Below are 25,362 nucleotides of genomic sequence, written 5' to 3' on the forward strand. Positions count from 1 at the left end.
ACGGTCCACGAGTTTTAGGTCAGGTCCGACCAGATATCCTACATCTAGTAGGTATCTCTTTCGAAAGTCTCAAATGTGACGTATGAAAGTACCACTAGTACCTTGCACACGGGGCTGATCGGTGATGATATATATTCTACCGCCCCGGCCGGCAAGTACACATATCTCATATTGTCGACATTGATTTTGAGGAATCGACCACTGATGAAGCAAGACCGATATCCAGAACGCGTATTCAACATCTCCTACGTCCTATCCCTATATCTCATTGTATTGTCCAGGTATCCCCTCACCGACAATAAAAAACCATCCGCGATGATCTCGTCGCACGGAACTCCCAGCCTTGGGCAGGTCATCCTCGGCAATCGACGATGACGATCCTACATCCACTCGATATCTATGCATAACGTCTATAGGCCCAACGCTGTTATATATGAAGCTCCTAGCTTATCTGATTCTCCCGCAATTGCATTATTGAGTGCATGACGAAGGAATGCATGGGGAATAATCGTCCAGCTTAAAAAAGTGGCGGCCAGAGTGATCATCCTTACCTTGGGTCCAACACGAGCGTAGTTTTATTCGCAGATGCCGAGAGTGCGAATCGAGAACAGCCGACCCTTATTTCGTGCTCAACCCTGTGATGGTTCGGTGGGGACCTTATACACAACCTCCATCTATGTTTCCGCGTTTAGAGATTCTTACCGAGACAGATGGATACCGTTGGCCTTGCACCGGGCTGCACGATTATGAGTGTTAAACACACGACTTCGTGGTCTCAGAGTCGAGGAATTACTCTTGCAGAGATTGGGTGCTTCATCCACACTGTCGAAGGAGAGACTGATCTTCCGGAATTGGGAGAAAGTTTGAACCACAGAGACTGTACCCCTGAAGGTACGAGCTTGATACGGTTGGAAAATTTGGATCTGCGAACAGTGCGGAGGAAGGCAAAGGAAAAGAACCCAGTGAGATCGAAGGAGTGGATTCTCCCTTCCACCCATTGTCCGCGGGAGACCCGCAGGCCATTGATGATTGCTTTGCTTGGTCTTCTGCTCGTCTTCCTTTTCCTTTCCTTTCCCTAGCTTAGCTTGGTACCTCTATTTTTCCCTATTTGCCATCTCGGACGGAGGGGGAGGGGGGACGGACTTTTTTTTGGGACCTTTTATGCTATATCCATATAAAGCACGCACACACAAACAGTGGAGAGGAGACTGCTGGATAGTAGTCTAGATGATGCAAGTCTCATTCTAAGTGAAAAGAAAAGTGATCAGTGGAACAATTGCTGTAGATTGTTCTCCACCGGAATCATTCCATCGTTCCATCGTTCCATCATAGGTACAGTACTCTCTCCCTCCATCCTGTCTTGAACATACTCCCTTCTACTCTTTTCTCAGACCATCAATAGATTAGATTGCGTGTGCTCTGTGTTGCTCTTCTCTGCTTCGCTCCCTTTGAGATATTCTCAGATCACTGCGATACAGCAGGCTTGTTGTTTATCTTCCCAGTTTCGGGCTTAGCACCCTTTTTATTGAGCTACAATTGATCCTTGGGTCCCTTCTTTCTTCTACCAACGACTCACTCACTCACTCACCTTGTTCTATCTTTTCCCCTTTTTCTATTTCCGTTCTCTTTTCTTCTTCCCCCTCACTTCACTGTCTAATTTCAATAGTTCTTATCCGCCAAAAAAAGTCCCCCTACGCAACTACATAAAACGAATATTCTGATTTCTCTCTGTCGTCCCTGCTAAACTGTGCAACCAAAAAGCCATTGGTTGTCTAGATCGACCTTCTAGACAACAAACGTTCGGCAAGGGGGCCGCTGGCTTGCATACCGCAAGGGCAGCGATAGGACCGCCCTGGATCCTCCACTGCCCTTCTTACCTTACCCTTCTTACCCCCCTCCCTTCCCCTCCTACCATCCCCCCCCCCCCCCCGGGGTCTGCCTGCATGGTGACTGGCACATGCATCAAGCGCCCGCGGTCTATTGATTTTTACCGTTAAGCTAGTTACCAAGCTTTGCAGACGTTATCCTGCCATCTTACTGGATCATGCAAGCGCGTACTACCATCGACCGCATATATCGTCGGTGATTGTCTTCTGTCTGTCTCTGGGCTAGTCTAGCTGGGGCCGAAACTTGCTGTTGGACAGGCAGATTCCCTGTCCCTGTCAATGTCCGCCATGGATCGCACGGAACATTCTCCGACATCCCAAGTTGATGATGCTGCCCCTTTCCTACCCTCGGCTTTGCTCGACATGCGTCGCAAGTCAATTCCGTCGCGCGCACTCGCCGCCAGTCCTCCCCCAGCTTTTGACCCAGCCTCCCCCGAAGTCATCTCTTCTCTGATCTCGTCTCTGTCGGCCATTTCAATACCTCTCCAGACGCACTTCGATAACGTTCCGCGCATTGACACCAAGACCGATCCCGACTCGCCCGTCTATTTCGCCTCCGAGAAACATCACATTCCGGACCAACGCCCGGCCAGCGCGCATGAACTCGGGTTGAGTCTCGGGGCGTTTCAGCCGCCCGTGGAGACGTCACAGGGTCCCTTTCTGCATCCAGATGATGCAGCGGTTGCTCCGATCATTCGCATGGCCCGCGCGCCGCCACCCCCCAAACACAAAGCTGCCCTCGATTCGCCCTTGTCTCCAGGGAGACCGACATCAAGGGGCTCCTTTACTTCGTCCAAGGCGGCCTATGAAGACTCCGTTTTTGGTACCATCACCGCCGAACCAGGTCCACGACTTTTAACTGCGAACAGTGTCGCGTCGTCCGGCTCCAAGAAAAGCCTCAAACGCCAAGTCAGCATTCTAAAGCGAGTATCGCGAGAGTTTCCCTGCGAGAAAGAGCGGCAGCTGGATCGATTGCGCAAGACGAACAGCTTCAACGACGGGTTTCGACAAAACACACCACGCAATAGAGCCAGCGTACGCTCTCTGCATTCCATGGCCGACGTGGTTGAAGAAGGACGTGCCCCGCCACTTCGAGCCCCAACTGAGACCGCTACCGATTCTTCACTAAGCAGACCTCCCAGCAAGGAACGCAACTCACTGCAGGGCAACCAAGAAAGCACGCCCAATACTCCAGGTGGCATTGGGAGCGGGCGCATCATCCCTACCCGCGAATCATCCTTGCGACATAGTTTCTCTTTAAGCCCAAAGCACCGCAGGTCTTCTACTCGCCATAGCCGGTATTCATCCACCAGTAGCAGAGAGATGAAAGTGGACAGTGCCGTTTCAGGGGTGGGCAGTGATTCGGATCAGGTGACGAAGAGAATCCAAGAGTTAAAGGACCAACAACAGAAGATCAAGACCGAGCTAGAATTAGATAACGCCTCGCTGAACTCACATAAAGAGCCCACTGCCAGAAATGCGCAGCCGTTGGCCTCTGCGGGACTTGGTGGAACTGCCGATCTACAACAAACGGGACATACATCTCGCTTCAGCTTCGACGACAGCGCTCCAGCTCCGGCAGTTTTCACGGGCAAAAACCGCTCTACAACCTCCATCAGTCCCCCATTCACCTCGAGATCAACCGCGACATCCATCCATTCCTTCGACAAGTTTGACCCATCTGAGAAATTCACTCACAAGCATGCGACTGACTCACCATTTCCCTTCCGGCATAGTCGATCCCTATCGAGTGCGAGTTCCCCTACTGGCTATACCGCCGTAGAGGAGCGCCCATCCAGCGCTGACTCCATCGACCTTGCCGTCCAAGATTATGTGACAGCCGCTAAGCTAACCCAGAAGGTAATTCATCCCACGTCAGGCCGCTCTATAGCATTTTCTGAGGTTGGAGACCCTAATGGTCATGTGGTTCTTTGTTGCCTCGGCATGGGGTTGACGAGATATCTGATGGCCTTTTATGACGAACTGGCGAGGTCTCTCAAGCTTCGCCTGGTCACCTTGGATCGTCCTGGTGTCGGTGAAAGCGCACCTTACATCAACGAACCGGCAACCCCTCTCAGTTGGCCTGGTGAGTGCTATGTACCGATCACGCCGTGAGCGTTCTCCTGTCTACGAGTAGGATTGACTGACATGGTTTAGATGATGTTGCGATAGTATGTAATCATCTCAGAGTCACAAAGTTCTCGATCATGGCACACTCCGCTGGTGCTATCTATGCGCTAGCAACCGCTCTGAGAATTCCACAGCATATTCGAGGAAGAATTCATCTGCTGGCTCCGTGGATTCCTCCTTCACAATTATCAAGCTTTGGCTCATTGAAGGCCCCAGTTCCGACCAATGCCGTCCCTTACACCCAACGCATTCTTCGAGCGCTCCCAACATCGATTCTCAAGGTCGCGAACTCCAGCTTCATGAGCGCAGCAAGTGCGAGTCTTACCTCCAGTCTCCCCAGGTCTCCCCGGCGAGCCAAGCGCAAAGCGCTACAGAGAGACATCTTAAGTTCTGCTGTTATCGAGCTCAGCAAGCCCCAACAGCTTCCAGGGAAGGTGCACCAGCAAGGCGGTCTAAAAGGCCTTGAGAATAAGAAGCCAACACGCATAGTTGTGGGAGCAGGTCATCCCATTGACAAGCATCTATCGACCCAGGCCGCACTTGCTGCATCTCAAGATCGTGAGCGGCAGGTGGATTACGATAATCGGCTCACCCACAGAATCTGGGAATTGGCGACGACGAACGCAAACCCGGCCGTGGATCTACTGGTGTGCTTGGAACGTCGTCAACCGATTGGGTTCCGTTATGTGGATATTACTCGGAATGTGGTGATCCATCATGGTAGCCGAGACACTCGCGTTCCTGTCGACAATGTCAAGTGGCTGGGGAAGACTATGCGGCGCTGCGAAGTTCGTGTGCTTGAAGGTGAAGGGCACGGATTGATGGCCTCAGCTACGGTGATGGGCAATGTCTTGATGGAAATCGCCAAGGAGTGGGAGGATTGGATGGTTGTGGTCCAAGGCAAGCGTAAAGGGACTATAGGGACGCGCTCTGGGATCGCAGTTCAAGCATGATGATGGCTTGGGTTGCCAGGAACTTCCCGGATCTTCACTGTGATATCTCCCACAAAACACGCGACAAAGGAGGAGTGAGCGAAGCTGAGTCAAATGGAGGAGATGAGCCGTTATCACCACCACAATACCCCTCGGTCGCTCAGTCAAACCGCTGCAGGGTCTGCGGGATGGAACAGCGGCCTTATCTTACCATCTCAGTCCAGATCTATATTTGTTCTGATCTGCACCCGTGAGTTCATTGCATCTACCTACATGCCCTCACGTATGTTGTTGTCTCAAGAAAGACATCATCTAACGCTTGATTGAATGTTTTCCTTTATTGTTTTTACCATGATACCACCCAGCTACATACCCCGGATATAGCATAGCATGAATATTCCATAATATAATTCATAATTCAAGTCACCAGGAAGAAATAATACTTGCTCCGTGCTTGCCGGAAGTAAAAGTAGGCTCGGAGGCCCGCGTCCGAGCGCCGCGCCGGCGAGGCCGGAGTTAGTCTTTGCCAGTTGCCTCGACTCTTTCCCCACTCCTTATTCCTTATGGGACCTTTTCCCCCCTTACACCAGGAGAAACCTCTTGACATTTATTCGGTCGCGCGTATTTTTAGATCTCTCACTGACAGCATAGTCGGTTACTATTGACTTTGCCACCTGGTTTTATTCTTGATCTGTTTTCTCCAGGAATTTTAATCTCTAACCTCTCGCTCTCGCCCAATGTCCAGCCATCGTTGGTCTTGGAGCTGCATCTATGACTTGTCGGCTCGACACATCGACTGTTAAACCATCCCAGCACTGATGCGCACAGTTGCTTCGTTGAATTAACAGCAAGCATTCTCCCCAGCCGAAGATATCCTCCGCCCGTGATTATCGATCGCATCGCTGTCAAACCCTCCCCCCTTCGACTTACCAACAACCAGCTCCAAGATGTTCTCTCAACGGCGCATGAGACTTTTGGTCATTGCCGTGCTGGTGATCCTCGGCGTGACCTGGTACTACTCGGTATAATCCCGGTCCCCAGTCGTGGTCGCAAACCGCTTTCCAGATAGCGCGATGTAGAACTAACGCGACGCGCGCCTTCTAGAGTGACGCCCGGAGTGTCCAGAACCAGCAATTCTATCGCTCCACCGTGGCTGCCATGAATGCCCAAAAGCAGGCCAAGGAAGCCACCCCGGCCGCCGCCGCAGCAGCCAACATCCCCGTCCCGAACCGCAGCCCCGTCAAGGAAGATCTGAAGCATCCCATGACCGATGATAAGATCGCCCCGGCGATCCCCAAGGCCAAACCGGCCGACCACATGGCAGAGATCCCGATCGCGGGACGGACCAAGATGACCGTGTCGAAGAAACCGGAGGAGGAGCTGGAGGAGAAGCAGCAACAGCCACAGCAACAGCAAGAACAGCTCAAGCAGGAGTCCAAGCCGCAGCAGGCAGAGGCAGAGAACGACGCCGAGGCGGAAGCGCATGCGCATGCAGTGGCTGAGTTGAATGATATCCTGAAAAAGGCTCCGAGTATGTGGTTTCCCTTTGCCCTCTGATGCGTGGGGGAATGAATTACTGATGTTCTATGTCTTTTCCAAACGCAGTTATCATCTTCTCGAAATCGTACTGCCCCTATAGCGCCAAAGCCAAGTCCATTCTCCTGGATCATTACTCCATCACCCCTGTGCCGTTCGTCGTGGAGTTGGATCAGCATCCCCATGGTCGGATGTTGCAGGCTGTTTTGGCCGAGACTACAGGTCGTCGGACTGTCCCTAATGTCTTGGTCAATGGCAAGAGCATTGGGGGTGGTGACGACGTGACGGCCCTCAACGGGCGCGACGAATTGACATCAACCTTGAGGGACCTGGGTGGTAAGTGGGTCCAAGAAGTCCACCGTAAGGACTCAACAAGCGACTAGATTTTTTTTTTGGGCGGACTGGAAAGCTATTTGTCGGTTCGACTAACGCATCTGGACTCGATCTATTTACGGTATGCATGCATGGGATTGTGTGTTTCACGATCCGCATTGAATTTCGCTGCCAAACAGGTCATGATTCACAGACCGATTTGAGGATTCTTGACGGGAAAAGCTCATCATAAGGACTTTATGCATTTCTTCTGCGTACATAATTGGGATCATGTGATAATTATTAGGAAATGATTAATCGTAATCTGATAACGTGGTACCAGTGTGTGCGATCTAGACCAAATATACCGCGGGAGTTGTACGGACAGCTTCCTTCCGTTCAAAGAGTTCAAATATGTGAGTTATGAGTACAGTTGAAATGACTCAAAGTTGATATACACTAGGTAGTAAGCTTGAGCGTATACTGTAATTAGGTGAGGTAGACTTGAGGCAGACCGATAAGGATAAGCAGCCACCGACCAGTTCCATTGTTGTTGTTCTGCCGGGCGGGATCAATAGCCACTAATCCCAAAGTGGGCAACCCTAGGCGGGAGGACCTAAGCCCGATTGGGCCGTAAGCGACGCACAACCCGTGATTTTCGCTCCACCACTCTCGACTCTGGTTTGCCTTGAGGAATTTCGATCCTTTCGACGACCGACCGCACGACGATATCGACAATTCCTCCCTCGGACACACCACAGCCCACGCAGTCAAGATGCGGTACATTCACTCCGAGGAAACGCTGCCCGTCCCCGAGAATGGTGAGCAAATTCGATTTATTCCTGAGCATTCTCCTGAATGCTCGACTCCGCTGGTTTCGCAAAAAGTCCGCTGGTTTTCGCAAGAGGTGGGAAAAGAGAGGAACGGAACACCCCGGAGGGACAGGCATGGAGATGGGATGCATTGAGGGATACAGGAGCAAAAAGAGGAACAGTGATGCGCCCCGCCGACTCGACTACGATTCAGTCAATGCAGGAGAGGAAGAATAGAATCAAGAGGAGGAACCAATGCATATATATCAGAATGCCTGTCTCTCCGCCGGCGGAAGGGAAATCAGACGAGACGATACAGACTTGCGACTATTCTATGTGTTTGTGTGAGAGAACTGGGACTGATACAATTTTCGTCGTATAGTGAAGGTTCACATTCGCTCTCGCGTTGTGACCGTCGAGGGACCCCGAGGTATGCAATTTACCACTTCACCAACCACACGCACATCCCCAACAACGGGCTTGGACCAGACAGACTTGACAGTGCTGGCTTGGAAGTTTCCGGGCCCGTTCGTGTCGTGCGACTGCCAGCGGCCGCTAACCTGAGTCCTTTTTCCGCTCTCCTGCAGGCAAGCTCGTTAAGGACCTTTCTCACATCGCCGTCACCTTCGGCCGCCCCGAGAAGAATGTCATCAGCATCCAGCTGCACCACGGTGCTCGCAAGGGTATTGCCACCCTCCGCACCGTCCGCACCCTCATCAACAACTTGATCATCGGTGTCACCAAGGGCTTCAAGTACAAGATGCGCTACGTCTACGCTCACTTTCCCATCAACGTCAACCTTGAGAAGAACGCCGAGACTGGCCAGGTCGAAGTTGAGATCCGGTATGGCACTACCACCTTTTTGCGACATCGCGGCGAGTCGCTGGGCTGGTTGGACTGAGACGGTGGACTTGGCTCCAACTGGTCCAGGGGCAATGCTGCGTCGCTTGTCGCTGTATGCGTTTTGAAGGAATTTTCCGACTGACGGAACCGTTTCTCTAGTAACTTCTTGGGTGAGAAGTACGTCCGCCGCGTGACTGCCCAGCCCGGTGTTGAGATCGCCGTCTCCACCAACGTCAAGGATGAGCTCGTGCTCTCCGGTAACTCCCTTGAGGGTGTCTCCCAGAGCGCTGCCGACATCCAGCAGATCTGCAGAGTCCGCAACAAGGATATCCGTAAGGTGAGTTTGGAGCAGCTGGCTCTCGGCCCTATCCCAAGTACCGCGATATTCATTCTAACCCGTCTTGCTTTCCTAGTTCCTTGATGGTCTGTACGTGTCGGAGCGGGGTAACATTGTCGAGGAGTAAGCGGTTGGAAATGTCCGCCTTGGTGGGTAGTGAAGGAATGTTCGAAGAATACATTTTCGCCTACTTGCATAGGGAAGCAACGCGAAATTTAAAACCCAAAATTATGGAATTTCAAATGCCCAGTTAACGTGTCCACGGGGTTTGTCTGGCATTTCCTTCTCCGCTGGCGAAGCGTGGCGTGTAGAGAGACTCAAAAATCTGGTCGGCTTTTTTATTCTTCTTGATCCTTTTGGTCTCGCCTGGTCTCTTGCAGTGGGCAGAGTATATCTCCCGATGGGGTGACTCTCGCCTAGGCTCGTATGTATGTAGTTCGGCATAGAATGTTCTAATTCATGTACCCCCAAATTCTCCACGATATCTTGTCCTTGACCAATGGAGGTTCTTTTAACCTTACCCCATGTTTCGCAAGCATCTCCACTGTGACTGTTGTTAGGCCATAGGAGCACAACATATGCCCATCACGAGGTATAAATATATTGCATATGTGCCTTGAGCTGGAGAGAATCTCCCGTTGTCATCTCAGTATTGTAGTTATTTTCCCTTTTTAGTGGTGGTGGTGGTGGTGGTTAGAAGTTATGGAGATATATATAGTAGTTCCGTGCTGCGGGGAGTCGTTCAGTATACCGAACGAGTGTGTCATCATCCCGCCGAAGTCAATTAATTCCTCTCGCTTTCTCTCCCTCAACATCCCCTCTCCCTTTCCTCCATACTACAAGATTCAACCTCACTCTTCGAAAGTAGAGGCATTGCATGCACCGGCCCCGGCTCCGATCATAAATCTCTGCTTCTTTTCCTTGCTGAGCTGCGAACTTGGCTAACCTCCTGACTTCGACGTAAATCAAGCATGTGAAAGCAGCAGCCAGGCGTCTGTCTCGACATGTGCCGTCATTCTTCCCCCTCTCGTTTGACCTGCCATTGATAAACCGCCCCTCTTCTCCCCCTTCATTCATCATGGCATCCTGGGCGATGATCTACGAGCTGTTCGCTGCCATCTTCAGTATGATCCTAGACGTCGCACAGTTTTGGCAACAGGTGGGTTACTCTATGTCTTCAGACACATGGTCGGCATCATGGTCTTTCGAGCCAGCACCAATTCTATCGGATATGCTTGATCAATTCTCCAACTTCCTATGATACTCCGTTGGAATGCCATGCTGTAAAATCGATAAGCTGACTTTCTCCGTCTAGAGGTTATTATCCTGGTGGAATACACGGTCTCCCCCAGACCGACTGCGCCATGCGCTCGCTACTGCAACAACCTACGAGGAATGGGAAGAAGCCGCCTTCGACCTGGACGAAATCCTCAGCAAGGATCTTTGGTAATTCTCTCCACTTCAGCCTGCGCACGGAGATCAGTCACTGACAACGTACAACAGGCGCCAGAACCCGACCAGCCGCCATTACGATTACCGCTTGATCCTGGGCAGATTAGAGGCTCTCATGAGTGCTCGCGAAGACGAGGATATCCTAACGTTGGTCAATCTACTCCGATCCGGATTGCTTCGTAATTTGGGCAACATCACGTCCCCAAAGCTGTTCACACAAGCGTACGCGGGGACCAAGCTTCTAATCGACGACTATATCACCCAGGTGGCACTGTCCATCCAACAGGTGACGGCTCTTCCCACCGCCCCGGTCCACATCAGTGGGTTTGGCTCGCAGGCGAAGCTCGAGCTGCTGCATGATACTCGACAGGCCTTTGGACGGACAACGCTTCTGCTCCAAGGCGGATCAATTTTCGGGTTGTGTCACCTCGGCGTCGTCAAGGCTCTTCATCTGCGAGGCCTTCTGCCTCGGATCATCATCGGGACCGCGACGGGCGCCCTGATCGCCGCCCTGGTCGGGGTCCATACGGAAGATGAGCTGTTGACTTTCCTCGACAGCGATGGCATTGATTTGAGCGCCTTCGATCGGCGTCGGAAGGCCAAAGATGCCTCCTCCGAAACTCAATGGCTGCCCTTCGACATCGGCGATAACTGGGCGGGGACCTTGTTCCGGCGCATCAAGCGATATATCCAGAAGGGCTACTTTCTTGACGCCGAAGTCTTGGAGGAATGCGTGCGGGCCAACCTGGGAGACTTGACGTTCGAAGAAGCTTACGCTCGATCGAAGCGCATCCTCAACATCACCGTCGCGACATCCAACACCAACGCCACGCCGAATCTCCTCAACTATCTCACCGCACCAAACGTGGTACGTACCCACTTGATTTTGGGGGTCTAGAAAAGCTAACAAGAGGGCTCGCCTAGCTCATCTGGTCCGCCGCGGTGGCCTCGAACGCCTCCAACACCTCCCTCTACCGCCCCGTCACGATCTACTGCAAGGACGAGACGGGCTCGATCGTGCCCTGGCCGCACTCGCAGGACGCGACCTTCGCCTCGTGGCGCCACGTGCAGTACAGCGAGGGCGAGTCGCCGCTCGCGCGGATCGCGGAGCTGTTCAACGTCAACCACTTCATCGTCTCGCAGGCGCGGCCCTACCTCGTCCCCTTCCTCCGCTCCGACGGCGGCACCCTCCTCATCCGCCGGCCCGGCGACCACCCCAACCCGCCGATCCGCTACTTCACCCGCCTCGTCATGGGCGAGGTGCGCCACCGCCTCCGCCAGCTCGACTACATCGGCCTCCTCCCCACCCCGCTCGCCCGCCTGCTCCTCGAGGAATCCATCCCCGGCCCCAGCATCACCCTCGTCCCCGACCTGACCCTCCGCGACTTCACCAAGATCTTCGAGAACCCCAGCAAGCAAAGCCTGGCCCACTGGTCGCGCAAGGGCGAGCGCGGCGTCTGGCCCGCCGTGAGTGCCCTGAAGGTCCGGTGCGTCATCGAGATCGAGCTCGACAAAGGGTATCAGGTCGTGCGGCGGCGAAGACCCGCGGAGATGCTTGGGGGTGGGAATGGTGGTGGGAATGGTGGCGGTGGGAGTGGGAGTGGGACGACGACCATCCTGCGTAGACCTTCGATCCCGAATGAGGGCCAGCCCCGGCGACGGCGCGGGAACAGCAACAGTATCGAGTCCGGGCACGAGAACTCGGCGACGAGTTTAGGGGTGGGGGAGCTGGATTACCAGGATGATTCGACTTATTAAGATGGGGGGATCATCGCCTGGGGAGGTAGAGCTAGAGGCCTGCCGTCAAGTATCTTGTACCATGTCCTCCCATGCACAACTGGATTGATTGGATGATGGAGTTGGATGGAGGATCGAGGGCGGTGCGCCCATTTTGTGCTTAAGTTTCACCCGACAACTCGGAGGATCCAATAAACCTGACTGCTCTTGCTCGGTCCACTTGCCTGGGATAAGCCCGGTACATTATCTAACTGGATTCTCTTGTAGTGGTTCAATGGATGCTCCACGAGAGACACCCTCATCCCGCGGGATTGGCACTTACAGTAGCGGAGGGAATCCAGCCCCAATCCATCGCGAAGATTGAAACATGACAGCATGTATTTTCCACGCTATCCATATCCATACACTGAACCCGAGTAAACCAAAGACAATCTAATTCCAAGACCAAGACCCGGTTTCTATCAATCTAGATCTTTTTTCTTCTCATCGCATCGCATATCCCCTTTCTTGGTGTGGTTTTGAGGCGGAGTCGCATGGCATGTCCTGTATCCCTACCACCTCGCTACCTCGCTGAGCCAACTCAAACCCAAACCTCCTGCATCTATAGGTTCGAACTCAAGAGATAGTCCGGAGTTCCGACGAGCGGAGCCCGGTCGCTTCCAGGGGGGGACCTTTATACACTATTCCCCGACAACAGGTTAGTTTCGTTGAGTGAGAGGGATAGGGAGGCAGAAGAGAGAAGGCAGCAGGGGCAAGAACGAACCTTTGCGTCCATAGACGCAGTACCACGCGAACGCCAACCCCCACAGCCCCACCAACACGACCGCGGCGTAGTTCATCGACGACGGGGTGACCGGCAGCGCCGTGGGGAGGCTGAACAGCACCAGGCCGAAGGCGATCCAGGCCAGGGAGATCACGTTGACGACGGGGCCCAGCAGCGGGCCGCAGGTCCAGGGGGCGCGGGCGACCTCCGCGCGGCGGTGCATCAGGCTCAGGGCGATGGGGATGGCGTAGGCGACGGAGAGGGCGATGGTGCTGACGGAGACGAAGGCGGTGAAGGTGCTTGTGCTGCCGAGGTTGATGAGGCCCAGGAGCAGCTGGAGGATGGTGCCGCCGAGCAGGGCGTTGAAGGGAACGCTGTCGGGGTTGTTTTTGTGGGTGCTGCTGCTGCTGCTGCTCCTGCTCTCTGATACTGAGGTAGAGGTGAAGAAGGCGTAGGGGTCGTGGACGCGGGCCCAGAAGCGAGAGCATGGGACGGCGTTGTCGCGCGCAAACGCGTAGATGGCCCGCGAGCCGGCGACGGTCGCGCTGATCGAGCCGAAGAGCGTCAGGCTGAGGACCAGGGTGGTCAGCGCGAGTCCTCCCGCGGCGGTGCCCATGACCCGGTGGAAGATGTACGGGAGGGCTTGGCCGGCCGGCGCGGTGAGGATCTCTTCCATCGGGGGCAGCGTGAAGCAGATGGGGAGGATGAACAGGAGGCCGGCCAGTCCGAGCACGGGGATGTTGAGACTGAGGACTTGGGGGACGATGCGCGCCGGCGAGACGCATTCTTCAGTCATCGAGGTGACCAGCCCGATTCCGCAGAAGGTGTACGCGGCCGGGAGGAGGCCGATGAAGAACGTGAAGCCGCCCCAGCCGGAGAAGTGCGTATCGTAGTGGCCGAGGGCGTAGGCGGCTGTGTGGCGGCCGGTCGCGGCGGTGGTGGATAGCGCAATCAACACCACAATGATGGCCAGCGCCGTGAACACCGTGCAAAGGAAGTCGATGTGGGGGAGGAACCGATTGCCGAAGGTGCAGACCAGGAAAGTGCCGATGCAGACGGCGTAGAAGATCAGCAGAAGCTCCCAGCTGTTCGGGTCCCAGCTGGGGTGGACCAGGGAGATCGCGGCCGACAGCATGGATGCGAAGCCGAAGTTGGTCGAGAGGATGGCCGTCCAGTTGCCGATAATCCACACCCAGCCGGTGAGGAAGGAGACGATGGCTTTGTGGTCGCGCGCTATCTGATGCGACCAGTAGTAGGGCCCGGCGGAGGTCGGATATCGCGACACGAGCTCGGCGAGAGACAGGGCGACGCACTGGTATAGGATGCAGACAACGATCCAGCCGACAAAGATCGACATCGGCCCGCCGCCGTAGATGGCGCCTATGAGAGGGCCTCCTTCGCCGTAGGGAATCGCGGCTATCGCAAGCGATTGAAAGAGCAGCGTGGTCAGGGAACGGTTGCGACGAAGCTCTTGCTTGTAGCCGAGGATGTCGAGTCGGTCATCGTCGGAGTTGCTGTCTGCGCCGTGCTCTGCGACCTTGTCTTGAGAGGCATCTTGAGAGGCTGCTGTCTTCTTGATTCCCATCGTTGAGGTGCCCGTGATGCGTAAGTCTTATCGCAAGGTGCGAAGAACATTTGGTCCTCTGGCTCGGTTCTTTTCAGGAGTTCCATCGCCCCTCAGTTTGCCCCTTGAGCTGAGTAAAGTCGCCGTACTGGGCCAACCCTTGCAGGGCTGAGTAGGAGGCAACGATCTCGATGTGACACGGAAGGCGAAATTCCCCATTACGTTCGCTATGTGGTGCCGCTCGTGATATCTCCACACTCCACCGGCCGCCCTTGCATGAGTTCCATGCCGCAAATACCGAAAAGCACTTGCAATGTGTAGCTTAGCTGCAGCGAGAATTGGGATTGGTCGAACAGTTGAGATAAGCTGCAGTCCAAGAAAAATTATTCGCTTCTGCCTGTTCTTCATGCGGGCTGGCTTTCACCTGTTTCCTTAATTTTAGGCTCTGATCTCAGCTGCAGAATTCCCGAGTCATTTGGACGGAAAGCTCTTCAATCTTGGCAGGCGGGGCTCCCAGTGCATGGCGAAACCTGGAATGGCTCGTGGAGATCATGACGCGTGTTGTAGTTCTCGAGAGCACGGACGAAGACGGATGTTGAGCAAACCTGCTAGAGAGGATGGCGAAATGAGCCAGCCACTCTTGCAGTATATTGCTTTCGAAAAGCGTCAAGACCTGGGGATGAATCAATGACCTCAAACTGCAAAAGTAAATAAAAATGAAAGATGAAAGACTGTCATCATGACTATTCCAAAATTTGGTATTCGAAGGTTGACGAAGGCAATAATTAAGATGAATACACCGGGGAATCAAGAAAGAAGACTAGACGAAGCGGAGCAAAACTATCCTACATCAACACTCAGCCCAAAGGTAGGCCCACCATGGTGGGTGAAAAGAACAGGAACGGGAACGGGCCAAAGTATTCCAAGTATCTCGCATGAGTCACGCAAAGGGCAATCCAGCGATCAATTGGCGGTCTGAGGCCGCGCAGACTGCCGCGAAGGAGGACGGAGGGATTGAGGTCGCAATGAGCGAGCGCGAGAAGTGGGACGAGAAACGTCCTTCGAAGGGTCATAGGCCAACGCGGGAACTGGTGACATGTCAGCAAGACCGTTCAGGGCCGCTTTATCAATACTACTAGGCAAACTTACCGCTGAAGCCGTAACCATCGGTAGCTCCTTCTCGGTTCTGTGGGTCAATCTCGACTCGGATCGTAATGTCCAATCCTCCTGGCATGCTGCCGCTGCTAGTATATCCATCTGCCGCCGGATGACTGGAGCCGGCGTCAGCTTCACCCTGGTGAAGTGGTGAGTGACCGTCTTTCGCCAAAGGAAACGAAGAGGCCTGCTCATTCGGAGCCACTGGGGTGTTTCCGTTCGTGTAGAGGGGTTCGATTTCAGTGATGCAGGCAAAGTTTCGCGAAGGCATCGTGACCTTATTCCACGCAGCACTCTTCTCCTGCCCACCAGGCTGTCGATCAAACATTTCCATCAAAGTCTCGTCCGTGTGTGAATCGAGATGGTGAAGCTTGTTCCTACGTGCCAAAAGATTGGCCACGGCCTTGGGGGGAGGTTTGTTCGTAATCGCACTGCTGACAACATTGACCATATACCGTGGATCGAGTTCGCTGTGGAGGTTGAGGGCCGGGTTGGAGTAAAACCGACCGATGGCTGCCAGATGCACATCTCCGCCCAGAATCGTCACACGAATGGAATGAGCCTTGGCAAAGTCCTGGAGACGTTGAATGAAAATCCTTCGCTCCTTTTTGTGTTGGCGTGCGGTGTAGTGATCATCCAGGTCATCCAACAGGTCAACTTGACCGTCAAACTGATTGAACAAGCCCCCTGCAAAGCCAAACCGCTTATTCAACAAGCGAATAGGCGCGATCAGAGGCGAGCTCAGGATATTTTCCAACCATGCGAGTCGTGGGTATGCGATTGGGACTCCCAGTAGCACAATCAGATGTTTTATGTCTCCCTCCGCCGCTAAGACTTCAGCTTCAAGTCGGGAGAAGATGAGGTCGTATGTGTCTGGGTAATTCACCTGGTGCCGCGTGCGCTCCGTCCGCGCATCGACGCCAATGAACGCAAACCGCTTGCCGAGACGCATGTAGAGGCTTCGACTCTTCTCCTCGACGTAGGGACCGGGGCGATTACCAACAATCCAACTGTCGTCTTCCGACTGGTGCTCTAGCACGTAGGTGTTCTCCAGTTGTCTGGGATCGGCACCAGCAGTTCCATTGACAGCATGCATTGTTTGCGGAGCGTCTGTAGTGTACGTCGATTTGGGCGGCGCGATATGATGCTGAAACAAGCAGTAGTACTTAAACGCCACGCCGCCAATACCACGAAACACAGAGCAGCGCATGAAATGATCTGTATACGAACCAAAGCCGTCGATGATGTCATGGTCATCCCAAATATTGATCTGTGGAATCCGGCCATTTGCTGCCTTAAATGGCTCGATGGAATACCATCTAACATAGTTCGCATAGTAGTATTCATCGCACCGGGCTCGCAAGTCGTTGTCGAAGGGATGCGCCCGTCTCTTGTGAGGATTCCCAATAGCCGTCCACGCCTTCAAGGGTCCATCGACGCGGATCCCATCGCAGTACAACTGATCACCACCACCAATCATGGCATGGAAGGGCTTCTGGCCATGCACGCGCATCACGTCGTTCCACAAGTTGGGGCCGACCCAGGCGTTCATATCGGTGCCGACGGAAAAGCCATTACAAGAATGGAACATCAGACGCATCGACTGGTGGATCGATGGAACTACAAAGTCCCAAGGCGGAGGAAGCGCTTCACCATTTGCGTACTGGAACCCCGGAATGGTGTACTCCCAGCGTGCTTCATACTCTTCCAAGGCGATGGCGATTGAGAATCTCCAGAATGCTTTCTCGGGATCTTCATATAGACGAAGTCCGTCAGCCACAAAACGTTGAGAGTTGGGTTGAGTACCAGAAGCTCGGCCACTGCTATCAACCGGGCCCGCTTGGCGCATCACCAGCTGAGGTTGGCTCTGCCCAGACTTAGTCACAATCAGAATACTTCCCCGCCACACGGAGGAGGAAGCAGTGACATCCATATTCTTGAAATTAATCAGGGGGCCGCAGATGACGTCCACGGACGTGCTGGAAGCCGTAGAGTGGCCATTGACAGCAGGAGCTGCACCATTGGCTAGGACATCAGCGTCAGTATTGAAGCGCGTGTCAGGCAGTGTTGATGTTGGGAACTTACTTTGGAAGGTCATTGTGAGTTCACGGGCCGGATTGGGCACTACCAAAGAAACCGGCGTTCAAGAGTTCGGTCAACACGCCAAGCAGCAAGGGTACAAGTTCTGAAGATAGGTAATAATTATTAAAGAAATAGGTGGGATAAATCAGTGTATCATATGGTGATTACGAATTAGAGGGAGGTTGCGACAGGTTGTGCAGACTGGGTAACAATCGATAACCTGGCAAGATAATTCTCAGGTAGGGAAGAAGATAAAAGAGCGTGGCAGAAGAGGTTGACGCGAAAAGAGGGATTAGGCGATTAATAACAACTGCGCGCAGGACAGGGAGACCAGGATTTCGGTGTCAATCGGATCCCCTGGAAGGTGTCAAGGGGGGACGTGGGATACGGGGTGGGGGAGGTGATAGAAAGAACGAAGATTGGATCCCGGAAGCCCAAGAAGAAAGATGATCAGTATGGAGGAGAGAAAGGATCAAAAGGAACGGCGACAGGTAGCATTAAGGCACCAGTCATTCAGATTGTTTGAGGATCTGAGTACATCAGTAGGACTGAGCAGCACAACAGAATCAGTAGGGCTGCAGGGCCGAGAAACTCAAGAAGGGAGGGGGGGGGGAAGAGAGAGAAAGAATAACAGAGAGACAACAGCACGGCCATCATTCACTACCTAAGTTATTCATGACTTTCCTATGGAAGGCCAAGAGACCAAGACGGAGAGGGCCCCCATCCTTGCACGGGTCATTATCATTTTTCATGTTCCTGGTTATTGGCTTGTCGGTTCTGGTGACTAGCTGCATCTTGGCAGCATCAGCAGCATCAGCAGCATCGGCAGCATCGGCGGCAGCATGGGTCATTCCACCGCACCCACGGTTCTAGGGGAAAATCATTTCCAGTGTTGAGTTTGTTCGTGTCTTTCGTATTGTTGGTACCGGTGATCAGTTTGTATTGAACCGAGGGTGGGTTTCCGTCACGGGTGCCTCGATCTTGAGCTGGAAACCGATCCATCTGATCGAGAGATGCAGTGGGAAGGAATATGGAAAGAATGGAATGATTGGGCCAGGAATGATGACGCCGAGACTGGCTAGTGGCAGTACTTACTCGTACTTACTCATCAGCCCCACGTCTCAGCCACAATTCGGTTCCAGTCTGTGGCTGTGGATCGCAATCTCCCCCCTACTTGCCTGTACTGTGTATACTCTTTCTTTTATGCGGTGGCCTAATCTGCTTGTTAACTTGCTGCCCTAATCAGCTCATGCTTATCATTTCCACCAGGTTCTTGAATGAGAAAAGACCTGTATGCGGATTGAGGAATGCTCGTACCCAGCTTGTCCACGCAAACTTGAGTATGTATCTGACCTCGCTGAGATGCATCAGTGTATTTACTGCTCTATAGTTAGTCAGAATCTCAGACATGAGTATGTTTACTCATAAGAAGCAATAAGTTATACTGTCCACAATACTTACAATGTAGTACTACGTAGTTCGGGTACAACTAAGTAGGAGGTCTACGGTGGAAAGGCTGCTTGCCTAAATAGGTATTCACCAACCCTCCCCGCCGCTCCGCCCTCTCCAACTAACCACCTCCATCTCCTCCCTCCGAGGTCTACGACCATCAACTCCATGATCCGAACCAATGCCTCTTGCAAGTCTGCTACATGCACCAACGCTCCATCATCACCAGTCCTACAACCAGCACAATCCTGCTCTGAACCTATGTATGACATTGTCTACCCTCGACCATCCCGATGAACACGATCTACCCTCCACATGAAGTAGGCATTACACGAGCATTGGGACATCGTCAGAGTCATCATCACATCAATCATATCTCATCAGTGATGGGGATTCATTCCATTCATCTCCTAGTCATCTAAGCAACTTTTTTGTTTTTCTCTCTTTTCGTCGGGATCATCCAGATTTTTCTTCACTCGCTTTCCATTCATTCTCCATTCACTTGCTCGCTCAGCACCAGCCTTGTCTTCTACCTAAACTGAAAGCAAGGCTCAATTCCCCAGGGCCATAAAACCAAAGGACTCGGTCTGTTCCAGTAGATGGGAGGTTCAAAGACTTTAGGCCAAGGCACCAGCTTCCTTCCCCAAGGGTCATAGAACATGCCAGATCGCCGGCGATCTGAACGGGTGGGTTGGCCAGCGGGGGTTTGCGTCCGTGGCGAGAACGATGGGTAAGCACTGTCGGAACATGCTGCCCTTTGCCCAGGGCTTGCCCAGGGCTCTAGCGGATGATGAGTGGTGGGTAATTGGGGTTGGGGGTATCAAGTATGTAAGGACGACAACTCATTGCATCGTCCATGCTGATCTTTCACAGTCAGGGGTCAAACCGAGAAGATCTCCTGATGTTGGGTGAGAATTCGCAGTAGAAAAAGGGAAACAACCGAAGCAATCAGAAGACAAAAGGAGACGAGAAAAGGAAACGAAAGAATACAGAAAGAAGAAAGAAGGAATAAGACAAATGGTGAGAAAACAAGACAAGACGCAAATTCCGAGCCAAGGAAAGATATCAAACTCTGACAAAAATGGTGAGGGGTCATCAAGGAATACCAGAAGACCTGATGGATCCAGGGCCCTAGAAGACATTATTGAAAAAGGCAAAGCGATAGCCACCAGTCATTCATCACGATGCTGAGGCATTTCCAGGTCCTTGGTGTTCTCTAATCTCGCTAATCAATGATCGGGCTGGGTAGAAGACGACGAGCGCTCGAGGTGTCGGCTTGGGACGAATCGACAACCAATCTCCAGAAGTCGCCGTTGAGCGGAGGATTCGGCAAGTGGGCCAGGTGCTCCTCTGGCTGTTGCTGCATGGACACGCCCATTCGCATCAAAAGTTCGCAGAAGTGGCTGCGGTTCGTGGGGCTATCCAGTTCGGGGTAGTCTAACGTGAGGTATGCGAGACGACGGGCAAGCCACTCTATCGAGACATTGTGATGATGATCATCACCATCCTCACCTTCGTTCGACACGAGATTGTCTAGGCACTGGCTAGCGGCGCAGTCCAGCAAGTAATGCGCCTGCTCTCGACCGATCATGGCGGTAAGCTCCTTGAGCGCCGCACTCTCGGGATTAGGGTTATTGTCATCCGCTGTGGCGTCAAACAGTCTGTTGAAACGTATATCGGCGGAGTTCTCGGCCTTGTGAGTCTCGATATACTGTTCGCGAAGCTCGGATGACTTCCTCAAGCTAGGGGCGGGCCAATCAATCCCATTCTCTGCGTACATGGAATCACAATAGGTGTACAGATCGTTGGTCCACGCATTGAGCTCCAAGTTGCGTGCCAGATCATCTGGGACCCATCCGTCGCGGATATAGAACCACGCTCTAGCCGAAGCGCGCTGCAGCATCAAACGACATTGCTGCTCGTAGTAGGCGACTTGCTCCTTGAGGTTACCAATTCGCAAGTAAGCGGGACCAAACAGCGGATCTGCAGCGTCCCGGATCCATTGACAGAAGAGAATCGTCATAACAAGTTCCATTCCGGGATCGTCAAACCCTCGAGATGGGCGGTGATGACCTTGCTGATAAGCTGCGCTCAAGATGCCTTCGCCGGGGAAGAAACTCTTCTTGACGAAGCAATCATGAAGAAGGCCAAGCAATCCATAGATCGTCACCTCGTACATGTTGTACCCATCCACCCACACAAAGTCCAGGTCCTCGATGTGAGGAATCCACTCGAAATAACGAGCATACAACATCTTGTTCACATGACTGTACCCCAGGATATAGCCTGCATGGCAATCCGAGGCGTCCCGGTTAATGATGGGCAGGATGTTGAACACCAGCTGAGGATCATCGCCGACATTGAAAGGAGCCAGCACCTCGTGGTCGAAGAGTTCTTGATAAGAACGTATGGTACACTCGGTCCCATCGAAAATGTACATGCTGTTCTTTCGGACGTGCTCGTCTCGGTCACGCTCGTTGCTGAGGAGATAGAGATGGTAGTCAAGGATGTTCCAGCCGGGGCGAAGCACGAGGCCGGGAACAGGTCTCGCTTCCAGATCGGACGCGACAGACTCTCCAGATCCCTCAGACTCGGTATCAAGCCGTTCAATGATTTCTTGTGTGTCTGGGACGTTTGAGAGGCTTTCCTCCGACAGGTTCAACAGTGTCACTTTGAAGCTTTCACCATCGGGGCTCAAGGGCGTCTTCGGTGAGTCCTCAGGGGATGTGTCTTCTTCAGACCATGACTTCCTTCTGGCCATCTGCCAATGTTTCATCGTGAAGATTGGAGACCTGTCCTCTCTTAGTCGAGAGGTCACCGGAATATCTGCCATGGACTGCTATCACGGCTGGTCAGCACTGACCTGTATGATAGAAGGGAAACACAGGAAGCAGAACAGAAACCCATGACGTGACTCAGTAAGAACAACACTTACTGGTTTCACTATTTTGAGATGCTTCAGAGGCCTCGATGAGCTGACGAGAAGAGAAGAGAGACAAGGAACGCTTGTGAAGCACCTTGAAGCAGCAGCCTTGGTGGACCGAGACGAGGACAAGGAGGGCGGAGTCGACAGACGTGTTGAGGATGGAGAGGTAAGGGAGAGAGAGGGGGAGGGAGAAGATGGGAGAAGTCACAAAGCAAGAATCTTTCACACTTTATCAGGAGAAGTGAGAGGATGTGGATCTTCTCTGAGACGCCTGTAGAGATACAGTCACATCTCTAAAGGAAATGTGAGTACTAACAAAGATATCAAGGATTACATGAGAGTTCAGTTTCAGATTAATCCTCAGCTACCAAGTAACAGGATCATCTACGGTAGCCAGTGTGTGAGGATATTCATTCCAGCCAGCTATCTACTCTCTGTATAGAGTGATCGAAAGGCGATAGACCCGCGTGAAGTTCTGGGTTCAGCGATCCTGCGCTGCAATTTCCCCAACCGTGTTGTTAAAACGAGATCCATGCGGCACCTCTGCCGCATGGCCAACCGTAAGAAGAACGAAACACAGAGACGACATCATGTTGATTGGGGAATCAGAAAATATGAGGGTGGTGAATGTGGTGGTGTTGCAGGTTGCTCAGCTGTGATCTCCACTAAGTGACCCTCTCTGTTGTTATGACCCTCTCTGCTGTTACATAGCACCCCTCCAAACCGCGAGAAAGAGCCCCTACGTCCCCAAATTTCCATTCCCCATCGTTCTATAAAGCCAACACAAGCCGTTGTCTCTGAGACAAATGCAGCTGAGCTGCCTTTCCAACAGCCATCCATCCATCTGTCTTCCTATATACCACCAAAAAGACCCCTCTCACTGAGGAAGTCAGTCAGGATCCATCACAGCCGCTCGTTACCATCTCTCTAATGGGCCTCCTTAAGGAATTGTGTATAGGTTCCGGCATGCCGTCCACTCCACTACAGCTCCCATCCACCCCACCCGGCAAGGGAAAAGTTGGTTATAGTCAGAGAAGTCGAGTTGTCATCGGAGACTGCATGGTCGCGTGGCCAGTAGATCTCGTCGTGTTTTGCCTGGAGCGAGCTCGTTGCATGTGAGATGAGAAGAGTGGCCACTGGCCCTCTCTGCTTCGTGCTTGTCGTCGCAACGCCCAACGTCGCCTCTACTTTACAAGAAAAGCATGGTCGATGGGCTGTTCGCTCAGCACGAACCTTCCAGATATGCTCCCGTATAGAGTGGTTAGGGGGCAGTTGGCAGGGGAGTGGAACAAGCGACTAGGGTCAGTACAACTGTACTGTATTATCGAGCAAGGCAAAGACAGTTACGGCGCATTTACTCACTATAACTGAGCCGCTCCATCGAATCGCCGCCGTTCAGATGCAGCAGCACGCTGGTCACTGGCATTGAGAGCTGCCTGGGGACATGCCCCGGTACAATATAGGCTCGGGGATATCTGCTAACATTTCGTCAAGCCGGAAGGTTCGTCGAGGCCCCTGGGCTTTGGTTTTGTCTTCGATACTCTAAACATCTATTAGAGCGCGATCTTACGCGCCGGTCCAGGTTACATGATTCCTCACGATATGTGTATCCTTGTTTAATTCTCATTCTCCGTGGCTCGGAACTGATTCCCCACGTCACGCTAAGGTATTTCCATCAGATAAACCCATCCGAATCGTGATGCACTCTGTTGATCTAAGCTAGGATGATAACAACTGCGTGGCCAGACGATGCGACGACAAGACAGGAAAGACAATATGCAAATGTAATAGTGAGAATAAACATTCACACCGCATGCTAAATGCTCAACGCCAACTGTGTTGTGTATGTGTGTGCGGATGTGGTATCATCTACGCGCCTTTGCTGGCCAAAATGCGCAAGACACCGGGATATGGAGCGGCCAGCCAGGACAATCCCATGGCCGTGCTTCAGTGGGAAGTAGCGAATTCTAACGCCAGGTCAGAAGACGAACAAAATGCGAGGCTAGTCAAAGTAAATCAGAGTGGGGAGGCCTCCTCTAGCTCAGCTAGAGGCCTGCTGTTGTTGGCCCCAGTGACCTCCGGAAAGGGCCTCCGGCGGAATCCTTTGCTGCTTGATGAAAAGGTCGATCAATGGCTGCATGGGCTCCATTTCTTTGTCGGAGACCAGCTTGTAGTACTTCGCCACGGTGACGAAGTGGACGAAGCACATGTTCAGAATGTCGTGCTTGTTGATGTGCCAGAAAGGGTTCAACCAGTGTGCATGATAGAGATGAGCATAGCAGCGGAACATCTGCTTCATGATGCCCTGGCAATCCTTGTAGAACGTCTGCGGAAAGCCGCTGGACTTGCCGATCCACTCCTCTCCAGCAGTAGCGCTAGCGCCTCCAACTTCGTTGATCGCAAATGTCTCCGGCATGCCCGCGAATTTCTCTGTGGGGAACATGACAGGGTCATGGATCTTGCTGACGATCCATTTCTCAACGCGATTGATGAACTTGGGGGCCGAGATCTTGGCTGCACGGCCATCGACAAGCCATGTGTATGTCAACCTGTTGCACGAGATGACGGTTAGATAAGATCTGGATGATATTATCACGGGTCGCGTTCTACTTACCGACCAGCGGACATGGTGGGGCAAGTGTTTTCATTGCAGATCGGGAGTCCCGTGAGGCTGTTGACCTCCTGAATGACCTGGAGCATACCGTGGAGCAGGCGATATTGTTCAACAACTGGTTGATTCTACCATCAGCATCATAACCCTGCAAGAAAAAAGAAATAGAGCTAGCTGGTCCGCTTACTCTGGTGAGCCAGCCATTCGCCCAACTCCACGTTCTTGGGGCAGGCACACAACGTCAAGAAGTTGCCCTTCACATTCAAGGGCGCGTATTTCTCCTGGAAGAAGTATTTGGGAGCATCGGGGTCGTAGGCGGAAGAGGTATCGACCGAGAAGCTCGAAGTGAGAGACGGGGAGTTGGGCACATGGCCGGCGGGAGGGCCCTGAAGCGTTGGCGACGGAGCAGAACTTCCATTGTTCATCTTCGGGGCGTTGTTGTTGTTCTTGTTGTTGCCTCCCCTGCCAAAGCCTTGGCGACTAAACACCATATCGAATCGCGGGTCAGTGTCCACTGCTTTGACTATTCGAATGGGATAATAGAAGGGAAAGAAACCCCCGAGGAATATGGAATCGAAAGAGGAAGCGCATGGCGTGGCCTTTTGATAAGCAAGCCAGGGGCGTGATCATTTCGAATGCCTCTGACCATGCTGCGGCAAAGGGAATTTCAGGGGAGAGTGACCGTGCGGGATGGGATACATTCTTAGGGGAAGAGGGGGACCACATACACACTCTGGAAGAAGGTCGCCATGATGGAAAGCGGTGTATGCTCAAGAACACGGAGGGAAATGATGGAAATGAGAGAGGTAGGCGACGAGGAGAAGCCAGAATGAGG

General features: G+C 52.9%; 9 protein-coding genes across 9 annotated transcripts; 5 read left to right on the forward strand and 4 right to left on the reverse strand.

The window, feature by feature from the left end:
- The first annotated feature begins 199 nt into the window (after positions 1-199).
- BO86DRAFT_389043 (uncharacterized protein) lies at positions 200-685 on the forward strand. Its single transcript, XM_025672025.1, has one exon. It carries the CDS (start codon positions 205-207, stop codon positions 373-375), a length of 171 nt encoding a protein of 56 aa, XP_025527949.1. The 5' UTR covers positions 200-204; the 3' UTR covers positions 376-685.
- Positions 686-1,950: 1,265 nt separating this feature from the next.
- BO86DRAFT_338359 (alpha/beta-hydrolase) lies at positions 1,951-5,337 on the forward strand. Its single transcript, XM_025668982.1, has 2 exons — positions 1,951-3,972; positions 4,044-5,337. Exons 1-2 carry the CDS (start codon positions 2,166-2,168, stop codon positions 4,967-4,969), a joined length of 2,733 nt encoding a protein of 910 aa, XP_025527950.1. The 5' UTR covers positions 1,951-2,165; the 3' UTR covers positions 4,970-5,337.
- Positions 5,338-5,538: 201 nt separating this feature from the next.
- BO86DRAFT_389045 (glutaredoxin) lies at positions 5,539-7,128 on the forward strand. The gene is made up of 3 exons (XM_025672026.1): positions 5,539-5,970; positions 6,053-6,479; positions 6,554-7,128. Exons 1-3 carry the CDS (start codon positions 5,896-5,898, stop codon positions 6,865-6,867), a joined length of 816 nt encoding a protein of 271 aa, XP_025527951.1. The 5' UTR covers positions 5,539-5,895; the 3' UTR covers positions 6,868-7,128.
- Positions 7,129-7,488: 360 nt separating this feature from the next.
- On the forward strand, positions 7,489-9,265 carry BO86DRAFT_338366 (60S ribosomal protein uL6). Its single transcript, XM_025668983.1, has 5 exons — positions 7,489-7,617; positions 7,991-8,038; positions 8,196-8,451; positions 8,611-8,788; positions 8,865-9,265. Exons 1-5 carry the CDS (start codon positions 7,572-7,574, stop codon positions 8,913-8,915), a joined length of 579 nt encoding a protein of 192 aa, XP_025527952.1. The 5' UTR covers positions 7,489-7,571; the 3' UTR covers positions 8,916-9,265.
- Positions 9,266-9,610: 345 nt separating this feature from the next.
- BO86DRAFT_338368 (triacylglycerol lipase family protein) lies at positions 9,611-12,371 on the forward strand. Its single transcript, XM_025668984.1, has 4 exons — positions 9,611-9,947; positions 10,104-10,234; positions 10,292-11,108; positions 11,165-12,371. The coding sequence occupies exons 1-4, from the start codon at positions 9,867-9,869 to the stop codon at positions 11,996-11,998; spliced, it is 1,863 nt and encodes a 620-aa protein (XP_025527953.1). The 5' UTR covers positions 9,611-9,866; the 3' UTR covers positions 11,999-12,371.
- BO86DRAFT_87685 (putative amino acid permease) lies at positions 12,296-14,684 on the reverse strand. The gene is made up of 2 exons (XM_025677753.1): positions 12,741-14,684; positions 12,296-12,657 (listed from the first exon to the last, which is right to left on the reverse strand). The coding sequence occupies exons 1-2, from the start codon at positions 14,323-14,325 to the stop codon at positions 12,593-12,595; spliced, it is 1,650 nt and encodes a 549-aa protein (XP_025527954.1). The 5' UTR covers positions 14,326-14,684; the 3' UTR covers positions 12,296-12,592.
- A 583-nt stretch (positions 14,685-15,267) lies between these two features.
- BO86DRAFT_399304 (uncharacterized protein) lies at positions 15,268-17,557 on the reverse strand (the record flags this gene model as incomplete). The annotated part of the gene is made up of 3 exons (XM_025673618.1): positions 15,268-15,392; positions 15,454-17,484; positions 17,545-17,557. The coding sequence occupies 3 exons, from the start codon at positions 17,555-17,557 to the stop codon at positions 15,268-15,270; spliced, it is 2,169 nt and encodes a 722-aa protein (XP_025527955.1).
- Positions 17,558-20,644: 3,087 nt separating this feature from the next.
- BO86DRAFT_285735 (uncharacterized protein) lies at positions 20,645-21,505 on the reverse strand (the record flags this gene model as incomplete). The annotated part of the gene is made up of 1 exon (XM_025667356.1): positions 20,645-21,505. A coding segment is annotated over one exon (861 nt), but the record flags the coding sequence as incomplete, so codon positions are not given.
- A 2,452-nt stretch (positions 21,506-23,957) lies between these two features.
- Positions 23,958-24,952, reverse strand: BO86DRAFT_312364 (Mob1/phocein family protein; the record flags this gene model as incomplete). The annotated part of the gene is made up of 3 exons (XM_025667950.1): positions 23,958-24,465; positions 24,531-24,645; positions 24,715-24,952. 3 exons carry the CDS (start codon positions 24,950-24,952, stop codon positions 23,958-23,960), a joined length of 861 nt encoding a protein of 286 aa, XP_025527957.1.
- Positions 24,953-25,362: the final 410 nt, after the last annotated feature.

Source organism: Aspergillus japonicus, assembly GCF_003184785.1.
Source record: "Aspergillus japonicus CBS 114.51 unplaced genomic scaffold BO86scaffold_22, whole genome shotgun sequence".
Taxonomy (NCBI): Eukaryota; Fungi; Ascomycota; class Eurotiomycetes; order Eurotiales; family Aspergillaceae; genus Aspergillus; species Aspergillus japonicus.